Consider the following 18,210-nt stretch of genomic DNA (forward strand, 5'->3'; position numbering starts at 1 on the left):
GGAGCTGAAGGGACCATTGTGACACTGTCAAACCTGAAGGAATCAAGGGCCCAGTGAGACATTGCAGGTCCTCAATCAACCCAAGGTGACATGGAAAGCACAGAAACTCGTGGCATCAAGGGGCCGTTGTGACACTGGGGAAACTCATGGAGTAAAGGGACCATTGGGACACTGCAGGGCCTCCTGGAACCTTGTCTGTTGGGAAACACAAAGGGATTTGTGGGTGGGTTTCAGTGACAACCAGGAGAATATTGGAGAGGGACCTTTACACACCCAGATTTTGATGTGTCCACACATCTCTGCCTGGCTGTGAGTGTTGTTGCCTTAAGAGACTATGGAGAAGAAGACTCCAGGCCAATTCAGGTAGGAGATAAGATAAAGAGACCTGGTCCTTTAATGAGTTATTAGGCCTAGAGGAGCCCCTGGTGGTCTAGTGGTTAAGGGCGCGGCGCTGTCACCACCAAGGCCCGGGTTCGATTCCCGGTCAGGGATACTCCCGGGCTGATGGAGCTCGTTAACCCTGTAAAAAGGCAACCCATCTACGTCCTGAGGACCTCGCTGCCACCGTCCAAGCTCGCTTGGCCCCGGCAGATGAACCTTAGGATTAAAGGGTGGGCTCAGTTCCGCGCACACTGTGTCTCACCTAAAAAATCCAATGCGCAGGCTGGAAGGTGGAAAGACCTTCCCCGGATCTTCGCTCACGAAGACTGACCATTATTATTATTAGGCCTAGAGGAACAAATACTACCTGTGCTCCCCAAGACAAGGGTTCTATGATTTTATAATAAGGTTCATCCAATCCCAGGTTTATGCAGCCCCAGTTCTACCCCATTCTGCCCCCTGACACACCCCTTCAGGAATTGGGTTTGGAGTCTTTGGGACCCCTTCTTCCTCATCTTCATCTTCTTCGCAGCACACACAATCCTGGGAGTTCCTAAAGAGCTCTGCCTAGAAGGTCACTGTGTCTGGGTGATGTTTTCTGGTCCAGTCCTTAGGGTGTTTTTCTACAATTCTACCTTGAAAAGAAGACTAAAAGTGGAGTTTAGAGGGATTGATATGGAATGGGGTAGTAGGGTTGGGTATGTGTAACTACTATGTTAAGGGTAGGAGATATAATACAGCTACATTAAACTATATTCACTACACAACTAGTTCTAAAATCTACAAAAGTTTAAAAACCCAAAAAGATCTGAGATATCAGTGTGAATGGACTCTGGTGTGAGTGTTGTTATTGTGAATCTATAATTCAGTCTCTGTTCAATTGTAGTAAATGCTATTGAATCCCTTAATAACTGTTAAGCTGGTGAATGATTAAATGCTACTAATGTCTTCTGCCCCCTTATCTTTGGATCCAAGCCCTTTACACCCTGACCCTCTTGCATCCCAAGGCTCTGTGTAAATCATTCTCTTTCATTAAAAAAAACAAAAAAACCATACCAAACCAAACCAAACCAAAAACAAAACAAAAACATAACAAAACAAAACAAAAAAAGAAAAACCCCCCCCCACACACACAAAAACCAAACAAACAAACAAACAAAAAAACCAAAACAAACAAACAAACAAAAACACACCACTTATTATTTGGGAGCTGCTTTTGAAATTTTCCTCCTCAGCTAAACTACAAAACAACTCAAATTAGTTGTTGAAGACTTGAAGACATGAAGACAATTAAAAAAAAAAAAAAGAAAAATAATTTATTTGTGTTTAGAAACAAGTCTATCATCTTGAGGTACTGAGATGTAATAAGTAGTAGTAGTTAAATTTACTCATCAAATAAGTAGTAGTAGTTTACTCATTAAATTGTAGTGCATGTTATATTCTTATATACAAATATATGTTATTACAATCAATGTTCTGTTAAGATTGGGAGACTGTAAGTTACAGAATGGCTAAGCTAATACTCATGCAGCTTGCAATTCTTAAGCTGGAAAGACAAATTATTGTGTTTAACTGAATAAGTATTTTGTGTCTTACTTTTATAAAAAGCTTATTGTGTCAGCAAGCATAAAGTAACAGAGGGAAGGACAAGAATCAAAGAGTCAGGAGCGAGAATGATATAGAGTATCCAACATGGACATCTGGAGATGCCTGGGCACTGAGCTGCACACTAGGCCTCAAGGACTAAAGACTGATTGAAACTACGAACAGGAAAGCACCTGGCAACTAAAACAGACTTGCAAAGAAACCAACCAGAACCAGGCCTGCAAACTCAGATCCAATAGAAGGATAACAAGTGACTATTGGAGGGAAACTGATAAGGGAATAAAGTTACTGTTTCTGCCTACTCCGTTCGCGTGCCGTGAGTGGAGCAGGGGTCTCCCGGCCGCCCAGCGCGCTGTTTTGCTTATTTGCATTTTTCATAAATCTTCAATAAATTTTATTACTATATTTCAGCTCAGTTTCATTTTACTTATAATACAAACACCCCAGGAAGGGCTGTGTTAGAAGAAGCTGCCTGTATGAAAGGGGACTGGACTGCTCTGGTATGAAGGGACTGACTGCTCCTCACAAATGTCCAGGCCAGTTACCAGCTTCTCTGTCACATCCTTGTCCACCCTCTGGGGGAAGAACCTTTTTCCAAGATCCAACCTAACCCTGGCCTGACACAACTCCAGGCCATTCCCTCAGTGCTGTCCCTGGTCCCCCCAGAGCAGAGCTCAGGGCCTGCCCCTCCTCTGCCCCTGCCCAGGGAGTTGTGACTGCAGTGAGGTCTCCCCTCCTCAAGAGCCGGGAGGTCACTTTGCTGTCCCGGGGGCTCCATGGGGACCTCCCAGGGCTCGTCCTACGCAATCTCCTGGAATCAAAGGCTCTGTGGGGACACTGCAGGGCCATGTGGAGTCCAGGGGCCATTGGGACACTGGGGAAACTCATGGAATGAAGGGGCCATTGTGACCCAGCAGGGCCTGGTGGAACCTTGTCTGTTGGGAAACACAAAGGGATGTGTGGGGGTGTTTCACTGACGAGCAGGAGAGTTTTGGAGAGGAACCTTTACACACCCAGATGTTAATGTGTCCATACATCTCTGCCTGGGTGTGGGTGTGAATTGACTGTGATATGAGTGTTGTTATTGGGAATCTGTAATTCAGTCACTCTGAAAATTGTAGCAAGTGCTATTGAATCACTTGATAACTGGTAAGTTGGTCAGTGATTAGGTTCTACTAATCTCTTCTGCCTCTTTATATTTGTGACCAAATCATTTGTACCCCTTGCCCACTTGCATCCAAAGGCTCTCTGCAAATCACTCCCTTTCATCAAAAAAATATATTTTTCAGAGGTCCACTTTGAAATTTTCCTACTAAGAAAAACTACAAAGAAACACCAATTAGTTGTTAAAAAGTATGAAGATAATTAAAAGAAGGAGAATAATTTGTTTTTCTGTATTTTAATGAGCCCCACAGTGTGTTTAGAGACAAGTCCGTTGTTCTCAACTACTGAGAGAAGATTGAAGAAGCTGCTCAAGAAGTCAGAAGGCAAACTCCCAGTCCCTTGAAGCATTGCTGGGCCCCACTGAGGGCAGGCACTGACAAAGCCTCCCCAGGGACTCCTTGGAGCAGATCCTTGCAGGCCAGGAGTGCAGGCAGACAAAGGAAAGCTGCTTGTGGTGGCCTGAGGGTCAGAGGCAGCTGCCAGAGCCAAGGGCACAAAGGCCTGGGTGCCTTTGGGCCTTGCAGTCCTGCCAGAGCCCTTGGCCACCTCTGCTGCAGGCTGTGCATCTACATAAGTTTAACTATTATAACTATCTTGTTCAAGTAATATAGTTAGCATATTTAATTATTTTTTTATTAATTAATACATACAAATATTCTGTTGCCCAAGAAAAGTGTATACAATATCAACAAAAAAAAACATCATTAAGCCTTCAGCTTCCAAAAGCTGTAAAATTACCTAACTCACATCTGTTTCTGCCACAATAATCACTTAAAACTGATGAACTATCAATAACAAAATTACAAGTTTTTTGTTAAAGAGCAACTAGAAGAAGCAGCGAGACAAAAGCTGAAGACTGCCTACACCTCAACAACCAGAGACGACTTGGAATGAGCAGCTTAAATTGACTTCTCACAGAAGACACTGGATTTCAAGCTGTGTTTACAAATTGTAATAGTGACTTATCTATTCATTTTTCTAGGTACAAACTCAGAAAGTGGACGTTACTTACCAAGATTATATCTTTGAATTCATTAAATTTTAGTGTTCGAAACCAAAAAGGGGGGAAAGAGAATATGCATGTGCATAAGCAGGTGCTGGATCAGAACAAATATCATTTGAGTTTGTTAAGCCTATCTATTCCTTATACTAATTCCCCTTTAAAACAGGACTGACAAGCTCACGACCAATTACTACTTAAAATCTTGAATGTGTGGTTGAAAAATAAAGACAAAATACAGATTACAGGTTTGTATGAATGAGAGATTGAGGCGGCCACCTAAGAATGAGAGAGAGATGGTGTGAATGTAGGAATGTATGTGAACCAAAATGCACCTTATGCCACATGCCTGGAACAAGTACACTCACACCACAAACACTACCTCTGCCACATCACCCTAACAGGGGACAGCTGAGAACAAAACGTCCCCCCCTAAGCCTTTTTTCTTGAAGTAAAAGTAAGTTTTCCCCAGTTATATATAGGCCCTCAGATAATAAAGTTTTTGTTCTACCCAGTTGCATGAGACCCTTGGGTAAATAAGGCATTGGAATAGGATTCCTAGGGAGGTGGTTGAGTCTGGAAGTGTTGAGATGGCATCTGGAAATGGCACTTTGGGAAGTGGTTTAGGGTTTCAGGAGTGCCAGCAGAGCATTCTGGGAAATGAAGTCTGTGGGAGCCCAGTGCAGGTGAGCAGTGAAGAACCTTGGCAGGATTGGTTGAGAGGGTTACCTGTTGGGTCATGTTACAATTCAAAGGTGCTACTGAAGCCTTTGCTCTCTCTCAATAAAGCATTCTGTCACACACCACATTGGTGTCTACTGGTCCATGTGCACTTCTTTTTTATTATATTAATAATACTCCTACATATGGTGCCTGTAACAGGGACAAATATGGAAAGCCTCAGGTACCAGCCTAAATTAGTGCTGAAGGACGTTTGAGGGAAAAAAGCAAGGACACCCAGTATCGGAGTTAAAAAAATCTCCGACTGCCATTGGTGGCAAAAACCATGGGGGAGCTGCTGGGAAAGATGAACACGAATAGTCTGGGATGGTAGGAAGAACTCCTACGTTTAGAAAGTGAAGTTCTCAAGAAGAAAGAAGAAAAAAGCTGCGTCTGTGTCCCAGGTGAGAGGCCAAAATGGGGATTAATACTTCACGTGAATAAAAGGAAAATGCAGAAGCCCTAAGCTTAATATTAAAGAGACATTCGAGACAAATTGAGAAAGATAAAGTAACTGGACTTTTGAAATGGATAAAAGTAACTGTACTAGGATTTCAGTTAATCAGAATCCTTAGTAAGACTGCTTGGAAAGAATAATGGAAAAACGGAGAAAAGAGCAAAGATAGAAAAAGTGGATGCTTTAAAAAGCTCACAAAAGAACTCAAACGCGTCCAAAGAGAAAAACTTTAAACCTCCTTCCCTCTCCAAACACTTACAGTCACAAGACCTCACTCGATATCAGACAAAGAAAAACAGGATGGGCACCGAGAACAAGGAAAACAAACAGCAGAATATACTCTTTAATGCTGAATTTTTGCAAGGCGCGGGTTCTGGGGAGCGGGTGCATGGTGCAAATCGCATGGTTGTTGGGGAAAGACAGACTTTGGGTCCCCGGGCCATTGCAAAGTTACAGCCACGTGGCAGCCACGCCAAAACTTGGGTGACACCTTTTTTTCCCATACCGAAGTGGTACCTTCTCTTCCCATCCCGTGGCCATCTCGTGCTGTGCCCCTACCAGAGGTAGGCACGGAACACACTAATTCACACCCAGAGCCCTGGACTGAGCGACGGCTGCCGTGCCTGCCAATGGCAACAGTGCCAAGGTTAAAACAGCGCACGGAGCGGGGGGGCACCTGCAAAGCACGTGGCGTGGAACAGTGTCCTGGTAACCAGGCGGGAGCTGCAGAGCTCCAACCAGAAAACCTTTGAAGTTTAAACTGTTGCTTACTAACTGAGTAAGAGAAATCAAAAACTTTTGTCCTTTTCTCAATGAGAAACAACAAACAAAAAACAAGCCAATAAACTGCAGCACCTGCACTTAAAATAACAAAAACCAATATAGAAAATAGAAACTGTTGACATCTCCAACAAACTGCTTTCTATTAAAAATCAAACTTACTTGTATAATCTGCCTTTTATCCCATTTTTAACCCTACAGGTTTCTAGCACAGTTAAAAGTAAGATCGTCTCATCTCCTTGAAACCCCCATTTAGAGTCCAGTCTGGAGCCCATGAATGACTCCTCTAATAAGTTTAATTTTTCCAAACTCGGCAAACACATGTCCTCCACAAAGCATTTCAATTAATTTAAGGAAAATTGTAATAAGTAAGAGTTCCTTGAAATGTTCTTCTCTGTAAGAACTGTCTTTAACTATGTGTTTATAAAATGTTGATAAGAGAGAGAGATTTCAAAAATGCCTTTTTAATAAGTTTTAAAAGTTTCCAACTCCCTCATGTTATTGGAGTTAAGTTAAAAATTTCTAATGCTGAATGTATTGCAAGTTTTTATTCAATTTTCTGAAGAGACATGCATAACATCATGTCTGCAGTCTTAAGAATCTTCATTAAGAACACTGAAGGTTGGGGATTTTGTCCCATTTTTTCACCAGTTTCCCTGTAGCTTTGTTGGAATTAATAAAGGTATAAATTGCTAAACGATTGTTTAAAATTTTTTAAGTTCTTAAATGCATCTGCATAAGTTTAACTGTTATAACTATTTTGTTTAAGTAATATAATTAGAGTCTTCAAGAGTTCCTATTTTTTTTTATTAATTAATACATGCAAATATTCTGTTATCCCAGAAAAGTGTATACAATGTCAGCAAAAATACAGAGTTAGCTGCTTGTAAGTCCCAGCTGCCTAAGAGACTGAGTTAAAACTAAAGATGATTTTTTCTAGCCAATATTATTTGAGAAGCAGGTTTGAAAAAACACTCCAGATAAAATTCAAAAGACCAAACCATGAAACCTATTTCCCATAGAGATGAGTGTACTGCAAAAAATCATCATTAAGCCTTCAGCTTCGAGAGAAACTGGGACATTACCTGACTTACATCTGTTTCTGCCACAACAGCCACCTAAAACTGACTGAACTATTAATAACAAAATTGCAAACCTTTTATCAAAGGTAAAGAGCAACTAGAAGAAGTGACTAGACAAGAGTTGAAAACTGCCTACACCTCAGCAACCAGAGACAACTTGAACTGACCAATTTACACTGACTTTTCGCCAAGGACACTGAATTTCAAAGTGAATTATCTGATTGTAATAGTAACCTGTGGACTCATTTTTGTAGGTACGGATTATAGAGAGATATCATGCGTTGCTGCCAGTCACAAACTACTCATAGAACTCAGGTGTTAATTTAACTATTCCACAACTTAAGAAGTCTTAAAAGCTGTAAAGACAAGCAATGATCTAATTTTCTGGTTTTCAAAAGCTAAAACAATTCTTGCAGGTTGAAACACGTCATACTACAGACATCTGGCATCAATCTCTAAAGATGTTAACAGGGTGGTTTTACCTGAGCTGTTAAACGTGGGAGCGGGTCTATATTCACAATTCCCAAGAGAAGAGATGGCAGAAAGCTGCCCTGCAGGTTGTATTTGAAGGAACAGAGACCGAGGGGAAGGGGTTTCTTTCCTGCAGGGCAGGGCTGTTGTTCGCTTGCAGGAGCCCCGCGCTGGAATTGTCAGTCCGACTGCCAAATTTGAATCTGGACAAAGATTCTTGCCAGACAAAAGGTGGCAGGACAGAAAGCTCTTGCTGCCCATGGAGTTCCCAGGGAGGCCAACAAACTGCACCTAACACCCAAAGGTTACAGGCTTTCTTTCCTGGGGGAAAGGGCTGTTGCTCTCTTTTCAGAGGCCTTCGCTTAAACCGTCAGTCCGACTCCCAACACTGAATATGTTTGTCTGGGAGGATGAAGATTCCTGCCAGACAAAAGGTGCCAGGACAAAAAGCTCGTGTAATCCATTCAGTGTCCATAGCAGCCCAACAACTGCACATGAGAGACATAAGGGCCTTCTTTCCTAGGGAAAAGGCAATCATTTGCTTGCAGGAGCCCTGAACTGTAATTGCCAGTCCGATTCCCAACATTGAATATGGACAAAGATTCCTTCTAGACAAAAGTTGCCAGAACAGAAAACTCTTGCTGCCCATGGAATGTCAACAGTGGCCCCACAACTGCACATGAGAGACCATGGAAGGGATTTCTTTCCTGCGTGGAAGTGCTGTTGTTTGCTTTTCGGAGCCCTGCACTGAACTTGCCAGTGAGACTCCCAAAACTGAATATGGTCAAATATTCTTCCGAGACGAAAGGTGGCAGGACAGAAAGCTCTTGCTGCCCATGGAGTGCTCAGGGTGGCCCACCAACTGCCACCATCTGAAACTCAAAGGTTACAGGCTTTTTTTCCTGGGGGAAAGGCCATAACAACACAAAGAGTCCCATGGCAGATGGGCGGGCTACACTGTGACATTCTGAGACGTTGGATCTTTGGTTTCCAGGGGCTATTCCAGAATGGAGAGGACAATCTCTGACATCACAAAGGGGCCCAGGACACACAGGTGGGGCTGCATTTTGGGGCTTTGGGGCGTTGGCTTTTTGGTTGCCATCGTTAGATGGAGCAGTCCCAGTTAAAATGTGTTTTCCTGCAGTGTTAACACGTAGCCTCCTTCTGTTGTGGTTGCACTGTCAGGACTTCAGTTAGTAGGGATTTGCTGTACGTGTTGGATCCTACACTGCGACACGCCTTAACCACGTCCATTCAAGTGGGATCTTTGAGGGACCTTAATATTTCTTGACAATCTTTGTTTGTTTTAGTGCCATTTTTAAAAACAGTACATCTTGAGCCTCTAGATTCATTTGCATTAAATGTTTAGGTACTGGAAAAAGATTCCTAAAAAAGTCATTGAGTGTCTGGAAGCATTCAGATAGCATCTGGATATGGTTTAAGAATGATTATGGTGGTACTGGTTGACAGTTGGACCAAAAGATCTTGAAGGTCTCTTCCAAGCTTGAAGATTTGGTGCTTCTCTGACCTGTCATCACAGTTTCCAGGTTTGTGCTCTAAAAAGATCTTTTCTCAGTTGGATCCCTCAGTGGGACCAATTAACACTACAAGAAACTTTACAGTTTGAATCTCACTTCGCTTTCTCAAGAGGTTCCTGCAACTCTCCTCAGGGTCTGATGTGCAGGGACTCATCTCCAAAGCCCCCAAGGGTGATGAAATGCCTGGGGTTGTTGCTGTGCTGCTGAGCTGGGTTGGGCTCCTGGCACACAGGGAGCTCCAGGCAACCAAGAACAACTTCAAAGAGACAGCTCTGCTGCTGAGCAGCTCCTCTGCACAGCCCAGCAGGGCTGAGGGCACTGCCTGCAGCACCAAGGGCACAGGAGAGAAAGCAGAGAGGTGAGAGGCAGCCTGGGCTGGGAGGGGACTGAGCTCTCGCTACAGGAGAAACCTTCCCAGGATTTGAATGAAGAATTCTCTGGCTGGAGGACACTGAAACTTCCCTTCCTGCAGGGATCTCCTACAGGTGCCACATCCCCCAGCTTGTAGGATCTTTCAGAAGGCCTCTCCCAGTCCCTGCAGGGCAGAGGAAGTGGCCCTATGGCAGAGCAGGGCAGGAGCTGCAGGCAGCAAGGGCAGCCAGGAGAAGGGAGCAGGAGGTGAAAGGGATCCTGGGCTGGGAGGACAGGGCAGAGCTGCTCAGGGGAGGAACCTTGGCAGCCCTTTGGCACGGGAAGGCTGTGCAGGGGAGTTGCTCTTGCAAGTGGCTCTTGCAGCTGCCAAATGCCAGCCCTGGCAGGAGCTGTCAGGATGGCTGTGCTGGATTTGCTGGGGGGCAGCAGGAGAAGCTGCTGCAGAGCAGGACTTGCTGCGGCCCCATCAGAGGCCCAGGGCAGGAAGGTTCCCTGTGCCAGGACCCTTCTCAGGAAGCACATCCACTACCAACCCCTGCCCCTTCCCAGCCAGCACAGGGGGTCTCGGTTCTGCTCTGCAGCCCCTGCCCAGGCAGAGCTACCCCTGGGCCCTGGGCTGGGGATGGGCTCTGGCAGCACTGGCAGGGAGCTGAGCTGGGCACAGGGAGGGGCTGCTGGCAGGAACAGCTCCTCACACACACCCAGGCAGGGAGGGAGAGGCAGCTGCAATGAACATTTGGTGTCTCACTCTGGGAGGGGAGAGATGAGAAGGTGAGGAGTGTGTCAATCTGTGCTTTGGACACGGATTCCTGGCTATCTGTGCAGTTTCTGTGTAGGGGAACAGTTGAGGGTGATGCTCCTGCAACTCCAAGTTGCCAGCACAGGGCAGCTGAGCACAGACTGATGGGCAGAGCAGCTCTTCTGTCTGCACTGAGGGACCATCCCTGTGCCCTCAGAACCCACAAGACTTGCCCTGCAGTGCCATGGAAATGTGAGGGATTTCTAGCATCCATAACCACTCCTAAGTTTGGGAGGTGAAAGTGGGGGAACAAACACAAAGAATTCACGCAGCTCAGTCCTACATTTTGGCTTCCAATGGTGCCCTCAGACAGCAACAACCAGAGCTCAGGGGAGGGAGCTGCAGGGTGGTCTGAGTGAGGAGAGAGAGCCTGAGAGTGGGGTGGATGTGAGACGTGTCCTGTTTGGCTGCAGCAGCCTGGTCTAACTCAGCATTGACTTCTCCTCCTCACCAGATCCAAACACTCTGACATCACAAAGGGGCCCAGGACACACAGGTGGGGCTGCATTTTGGGGCTTTGGGGCGTTGGCTTTTTGGTTGCCATCGTTAGATGGAGCAGTCCCAGTTAAAATGTGTTTTCCTGCAGTGTTAACACGTAGCCTCCTTCTGTTGTGGTTGCACTGTCAGGACTTCAGTTAGTAGGGATTTGCTGTACGTGTTGGATCCTACACTGCGACACGCCTTAACCATGTCCATTCAAGTGGGATCTTTGAGGGACCTTAATATTTCTTGACAATCTTTGTTTGTTTTAGTGCCATTTTTAAAAACAGTACATCTTGAGCCTCTAGATTCATTTGCATTAAATGTTTAGGTACTGGAAAAAGATTCCTAGAAAAGTCATTGAGTGTCTGGAAGCATTCAGATAGCATCTGGATATGGTTTAAGAATGATTATGGTGGTACTGGTTGACAGTTGGACCAAAAGATCTTGAAGGTGTCTTCCAAGCTTGAAGATTTGGTGCTTCTCTGACCTGTCAGCACAGTTTCCAGGTTTGTGCTCTAAAAAGATCTTTTCTCAATTGGATCCCTCAGTGGGACCAATTAACACTACAAGAAACTTTACAGTTTGATTCTCACTTGGGTTTCTCAAGAGGTTCCTGCAACTCTCCTCAGGGTCTGATGTGCAGGGACTCATCTCCAAAGCCCCCAAGGGTGATGAAATGCCTGGGGTTGTTGCTGTGCTGCTGAGCTGGGTTGGGCTCCTGGCACACAGGGAGCTCCTGGCAACCAAGAACAGCTTCAAAGAGACAACTTTGCTCAGGAGCAGCTCCTCTGCACAGCCCAGCAGGGCTGAGGGCACTGCCTGCAGCACCCAGGGCACAGGAGAGAAAGCAGAGAGGTGAGAGGCAGCCTGGGCTGGGAGGGGACTGAGCTCTCGCTACAGGAGAAACCTTCCCAGGATTTGAATGAAGAATTCTCTGGCTGGAGGACACTTAAACTTCGCTTCCTGCAGGGATCTTCTAAAGCTGCCGCATCCCACAGCTTGTAGGATCTTTCAGAAGGCCTCTCCCAGTCCCTGCAGGGCAGAGGAAGTGGCCCTAAGGCAGAGCAGGGCAGGAGCTGCAGGCAGCAAGGGCAGCCAGGAGAAGGGAGCAGGAGGTGAAAGGGATCGTGGGCTGGGAGGACAGGGCAGAGCTGCTCAGGGAGGAACCTTGGCAGCCCTTTGGCACGGGAAGGCTGGGGCTGCAGAGCAGTGCAGGGGAGTTGCTGCAAGTGGCTCTTGCAGCTGCCAAATGCCAGCCCTGGCAGGAGCTGTTAGGATGGCTGTGTTGGCTTTGCTGGGGGGCAGCAGGAGAAGCTGCTGCAGAGCAGGACTTGCTGCGGCCCCATCAGAGGCCCAGGGCAGAAAGGTTCCCTGTGCCAGGACCCTTCTCAGGAAGCACATCCACTACCAACTCCTGCCCCTTCCCAGCCAGTGCAGGGGCTCTGGGATCTGCTCTGCAGCCCCTGCCCAGGCAGAGCTGCCCCTGGGCCCTGGGCTGGGCATGGGCTCTGGCAGCACTGGCAGGGAGCTGAGCTGGGCACAGGGAGGGGCTGGTTGCAGGAACAGCTCCTCACACACACCTAGGCAGGGAGGGAAAGGCAGCTGCAATGAGCGTTTGGTCTTTCACTCTGGGAGGGGAGAGATGAAAAGGTGAGGAGTGTGTCAATCTGTTCTTTGGACACGGATTCCTGGCTATCTGTGCACTTTCTCTGTAGGGGAACAGTTAAATTTGATGCTTGTGCAGCTCCAAGCTGCCAGCCCAGGGCAGCTGAGCACAGACTGATGGGCAGAGCAGCTCTTCTGTCTGCACTGAGGGACCATCCCTGTGCCCTCAGAACCCACAAGACTTGCCCTGCAGTGCCATGGAAATGTGAGGGATTTCTAGCATCCATAACCACTCCTAAGTTTGGGAGGTGAAAGTGGGGGAACAAACACAAAGAATTCACGCAGCTCAGTCCTACATTTTGGCTTCCAATGGTGCCTTCAGACAGCAACAACCAGAGCTCAGGGGAGGGAGCTGCAGGGAGGTCTGAGTGAGGAGAGAGAGCCTGAGAGTGGGGTGGCTGTGAGACATGTCCTGTTTGGCTGCAGCAACCTGGTCTAACTCAGCACTGACTTCTCCTCCTCAACAGATCCAAACACTCTGAGGAAGCAGCAAATGTCCAACAGCAGTTCCATGGCCCAGTTCCTGCTGCTGGCATTTTCAGACAGGCGGGAGCTGCAGCTGCTGCACTTCTGGCTCTTCCTGGGCATCTCCCTGGCTGCCCTCGTGGGCAACGGCCTCATCCTCAGCGCCGTAGCCTGCGACCAGCACCTGCACACCCCCAGGGACTTCTTCCTGCTGCACCTCTCCCTCACAGACCTGGGCTCCATCTGCACCACTGTGCCCAAAGCCATGCACAACTCCCTCTGGGGCACCACAACCATCTCCTACACAGGATGTGCTGCACAAATCTTTTTCTTTTTCTTCTTCATGTCAACAGAGCTTTCCCTCCTGACCATCATGTGCTACGACCGCTACGTTGCCATCTGCAAACCCCTGCACTACGGGACCCTCCTGGGCAGCAGAGCTTGTGCCCACATGGCAGCAGCTGCCTGGGCCTCTGGGTTTCTCAATGCTCTGCTGCACACAGCCAATACATTTTCTCTGCCCCTGTGCCAGGGCAATGCCCTGGGTCAGTTCTTCTGTGAAATCCCTCAGATCCTCAAGCTCTCCTGCTCACACTCAGGCTACCTCAGGGAAATTGGGCTCATTGTGGTTAGTTGCTGTTTAGTGTTCAACTGTTTCATTTTCATTGTTTTCTCCTATGTGCAGATCTTCAGGGCTGTGCTGAGGATCCCCTCTCAGCAGGGACGGCACAAAGCCTTTTCCACGTGCCTCCCTCACCTGGCCGTGGTCTCTCTGTTTATCAACACTGCAGCATTTGCCCACCTGAAGCCCTCCTCCATCTCCTCCCCATCCCTGGACCTGGTTCTTTCAGTTCTGTGGTGCCTCCAGCACTGAATCCCCTCATCTACAGCCTGAGGAACCAGGAGCTCAAGGATGCCATAAGGAAAATGATGACTGGATGCTTTTCAGGAGGAATAAAATGCCTGTGTTCTGGTGTGTAACATTTAGAAAGGGCTTCCTTTGTGGCCTTCCTGCTCAGGTTTTCCGCAGAGGTCTTCGGGTTCTTCCTGGAAAAATTTTCTGTGCAATGAAATATTATTAGGTATCTGCCTTCTAATTAAGTGTGTACCCATTGAATTTGACCCAGAGATGTAAAAATTATGAATTGTGCTCTCTGAATATTTGAACAAAATAAAGGACCCTGCAGTGCCTGCTTTGTCCAAGACCCTTCTTCTTAGCTGTTCCCAAAGCACAGCACACTGCAGGACAGGGGGGATTTGCAAAGGGCAAGGGGACAAGAATCCCAGCACAGCAGCACTGCCAGGGAGCAGCAGAGCTTGGTCTTTGCAGAGCTGCTCTTTCCACTTCCACACTATCCTTGTGAACCCTTTTCTTGCTCCAAGTCCTGAGTGCTCTCTGAGCACAGTCCTTGGGGATGGAAGCCCTTTGAGCACAGGCAGGGACAGGCACTGGGAACTTGTGAAGCAGAGCTGGCCTCCCTGACAGCATCTACAGGATGCTGTGGGATCTTCCGAGGGCACTGCATGGACTGGGTCACTTCTTCTGTGCCCTTGCTGCAGGGCTGGAACTCTCCTGCAGTGACACCAGGACACTCCTGCTCTTTGCATTCCCAGCCTGATTTGGAAATCCAGTCTTCCCCTCTTATTCCCAGGGACATGCTGGGAGTGCTTCAGAGCTGCCATCCTGGGGCAGCTCCTGCCCAGCGTGGGCAGGCACAAGGTTTCTCCCCCTGCTCCTCTCACCTCAGCAGTGCCACTGTTTGCTGCAGCCTCGTCCTCCTTGCCCAGCACAGCCCTCCTGGCACAGTTGGACACAGCCCTTGTTCTACCCCCTCCTCATGGCCCTGCCCAAGCCCCTCAGCTACAGCCTGATGGCCAGAAACCTTCAGGGCAGGGAGAGACCACTGGAGTGGTGGGTCTGTAGGGAGAAATCACTGCTGCCTCCCCTCTGAATCACCCTCAGGACCTGGACAAACCTGTATTTGGTTTGGTTTCCATGAGGCCCTGCAGTGTCAAAGTGACCCCCTGATTCCAGGAGGCTGCTCAGTGTCCCAGGGATCCTTTGGCTCCAGAATGCCCTGGAGTGTCACAGTGGTCCCCTTGAGGCCATGAGGTGTCCTGGGTGTCACAGTGACCCTTTGATTCCATGACGTTCCCCAGTGTCCCAAGGTCCATTTGGCTCCAAAAAGGCCCTGTGGTGTCACAGTGGCCCCTTCCTTTCATGAGATTCCTCTGTGTCCCAGGGTTTCTTTGTTTCCAGGAGGTACCACAGTGACACAAGGGTTCCCTCCTTCCATGAGATTCCAAAAGGTTTCAGGGTTCTATTATTTCCACAAGGTTTTAAATATTAAATAGTGTGCTGGTTCCACAAGATTTCACAGTGTCCCTGTGTTTCTTTTCTTTCCATGAGCCCCTGTAGTGCCACAATGGCCCCTTAATTCCATGACGTTACACAGGGTCATCACAAAGCTGAGTCCAACCAGATGAAAGTTTGGGAGAGTTCAGGAGGAACTGGGACAAAAAAGATTGGATATTTGGGAAAGGAAAGTGGGGCTTGGTTGAAACATAGGAAAGATTTTGATGAGGTAAACACAGGTTCACGGAATGCTGAGGGTGCTGAAACACTCACTGTGCAAACACTCCTGATGGACCTTTACCCTCTTTGTAACCTCAAGCCCCAACACTATCTAAAAGTGCTGCCCCTCCCACAGAAAGGAATCCAGTGCTTTGATTTTAAGCCAGAAAAAGCCCAGACCCAGAAGTCCAGACTCTTATTTGTACTCCAATGCCCACCCCAATCCCAAACCTGCACTGGTAGTATGAAAACACAAGCTTTAATCCTGACCCAGACCAGAAAGCTCTTCCCCTAATCATGAACCAGACACTGCCAGCAGAACAGCAAACCTCCCAAAGTTCTGCCCAATCCCCACCCTGAGCTCTAAAGCCCAAGCCCTGACCATGAAGCACCCCCACAGCCCTTGGGAGCAGGGCAAGGACCTGCAGGGCCCAGAGCAGCCCCAAGGGGTTGGCAGAGCAATGGGAGGTGACCTGGATCTGCTCAGCTCTGCAGGGACCCCCAGCAGAAGGGCCTGGGCTCTCTCAGGGATGTCCTGGGGCACAGGGGCTCAGCATCCAAGCCAAGAAGGCCAAGTGCACATGGCAGCAGCCAGACCTGGGGGACAGCAGAGCCATCAGGGAGGGCCCAGAAATGCTGCTGGGAGGGGGGTGGGAAAGCAGGAGGGGTGTGTGCAGCCTGCAAGGCCAGAGGAGCAGCAGGGCCAGGGGAGCACAGCCTGCAGCAGAGATGGCCAAGGGCTCTGGTAGGGCTGCAAGGCCCAAAGGCACCCAGGCCTTTGTGCCCTTGGCTCTGGCAGCTGCCTCTGCCCCTCAGGCCACCCCAAGCAACTTTCCTTTGTCTGCCTGCACTCCTGGCCTGCAGGGATCTGCTCTAAGGAGAGCTTGGGGAGGCTTTGTCAGTGCCTGCCCTCAGTGGGGCCCAGCAATGCTTCAAGGGACTGGGAGTTTGGCTTCTGACTTCTTGAGCAGCTTCTTCAATCTTCTCTCAGTAGTTGAGAACAATGGACTTGTCTCTAAACACACTGTGGGGCTCATTAGAATCCAGAAATCCCTCAGGATCTCTTTGTCTTCCTTTAATTGTCTTTAAGGCAATTTGAAAAGAAGTCTTTTTTTAACTAAGGATGGATATTTTTCAGTTCAGAGGAGATGTGATAGAGGTGTTCTCCAAGCGATCTTGATGCTGAGTTTCTCATCAGGAGATCCAGACTGACCCTGTATGATCAGCCTCACTCTTCACCCCCCGGCTTGCCAGGCTCATTAAAATAAAGACAAACAAATTTTTTTCCTTCCTTTAACTGTCTTCATGTTTTCAATTCTTCAACAACTAATTGGACTTGTTTTGTAGTTTAGCTGAGGAGGAATATTTTTAAGTGGAAGTCACAGAAATATATTTTTTCTACTAAGGGGAATGATTTACACAGAGACATAGGATGGAAAAGGGTCAGGGTGCAAAGGATTTGGATCTAACTATAAGGGGGCAAAAGAACTGGTAGCACTTAACCACTGACCAACTGAACAGTTATCAAGGGATTCAATAGCATTTACTAGAACTGAACAGAGACTGAATTATAGATTCACAATAACAACACTCACACCAGAGTCAATTCACACTGATATCTCAGATCATTTGGGTTTTTTTTTTAACTTTTGTAGATTTTAGAACTAGTTGTGTAGTGAATATATTTTAATGTAGCTGTATCATATCCCTTAAAAGAGTATTTACACATACCAAACCATACCATATCCATCCCTCTAAACTCCATTTATAGTCTTCTTTTCAAGGCAGAATTGTAGAAAAACACCCTAAGGCCTGGACCAGAAGCTATCACACAGACACAGTGACCTTCTAAGCAGAACCCTTCTGGAACTCCCAGGATTGTGTGTGCTGTGAAAAAGATGAAGATGAGGAAGAAGGGGCCCCAAAGGCACCAAACCCAATTCCTGAAGGGGTGTATCAGGGGGCAAAATGGGGCAGAACTCACAGTGCATAAACCTAGGATTGGATGGACCTTATTATAAAATCATAGAACCCCTGTCCGGGGGGGGCACACATGGTATGTATTCCCCTAGGCCTAAGGACTCATTAAAGGACCAGGTCTCTTTATCTTATCTCCTACCTAAATTGGCCCAGAGTCTTTTTCTCTATGGTCTCTTAAGGCAACAACACCCACACCCAGGCAGAGATGTGTGGACACATCAAGATCTGGGTGTGTAAAGGTCCCTCTCCATAATTCTCCTGTTCTCAGTGAAACCCTCCCACACATCCCTTTGTGTTTCCAAAGGGAGAAGGTTCCAGGAGGCCCTGAAATGTCACAGTGACCACTTCATTTCATGAGTTTCCTCAGTGTCCCCATGGCCCCTGGATCCACATGGCCCTGCAGTGTCCCCACAGAGTCTTTGATTCCAGGAGATTGCTCAGGATGACCTCTGGGAGGTCACCATGGAGCCCCCGGGGACAACAAGTGACGTCCAGGCTCTTTGGGAGCCCTGAGAACTTCCCCGGGGGAAAATGCCAGATTCTGTAGCAGTAGTATTAATAAAATAAATAAAGGGTCCTAGGGACCAGAGAGACACCATTGTGGTGTGTAAAAAAGTATCCTTGGTTGAAAGAGACAAGAGCTTAAAAAGTAGTTTCAAATGGTAACAGGTCC

At 47.6% G+C, this 18,210-nt stretch overlaps 1 protein-coding gene across 1 annotated transcript; it reads left to right on the forward strand.

Moving 5' to 3' along the window:
- The first annotated feature begins 13,247 nt into the window (after positions 1 to 13,247).
- On the forward strand, positions 13,248 to 13,856 carry LOC126652250 (olfactory receptor 14J1-like). The gene has a single exon (XM_050338921.1). The coding sequence runs from the start codon at positions 13,248 to 13,250 to the stop codon at positions 13,854 to 13,856; it is 609 nt and encodes a 202-aa protein (XP_050194878.1).
- The last annotated feature ends 4,354 nt before the right edge of the window (positions 13,857 to 18,210 follow it).

Source organism: Myiozetetes cayanensis, unplaced genomic scaffold (assembly GCF_022539395.1).
Source record: "Myiozetetes cayanensis isolate MyiCay16 unplaced genomic scaffold, myiCay2020 scf720, whole genome shotgun sequence".
NCBI classification, from domain to species: Eukaryota; Metazoa; Chordata; class Aves; order Passeriformes; family Tyrannidae; genus Myiozetetes; species Myiozetetes cayanensis.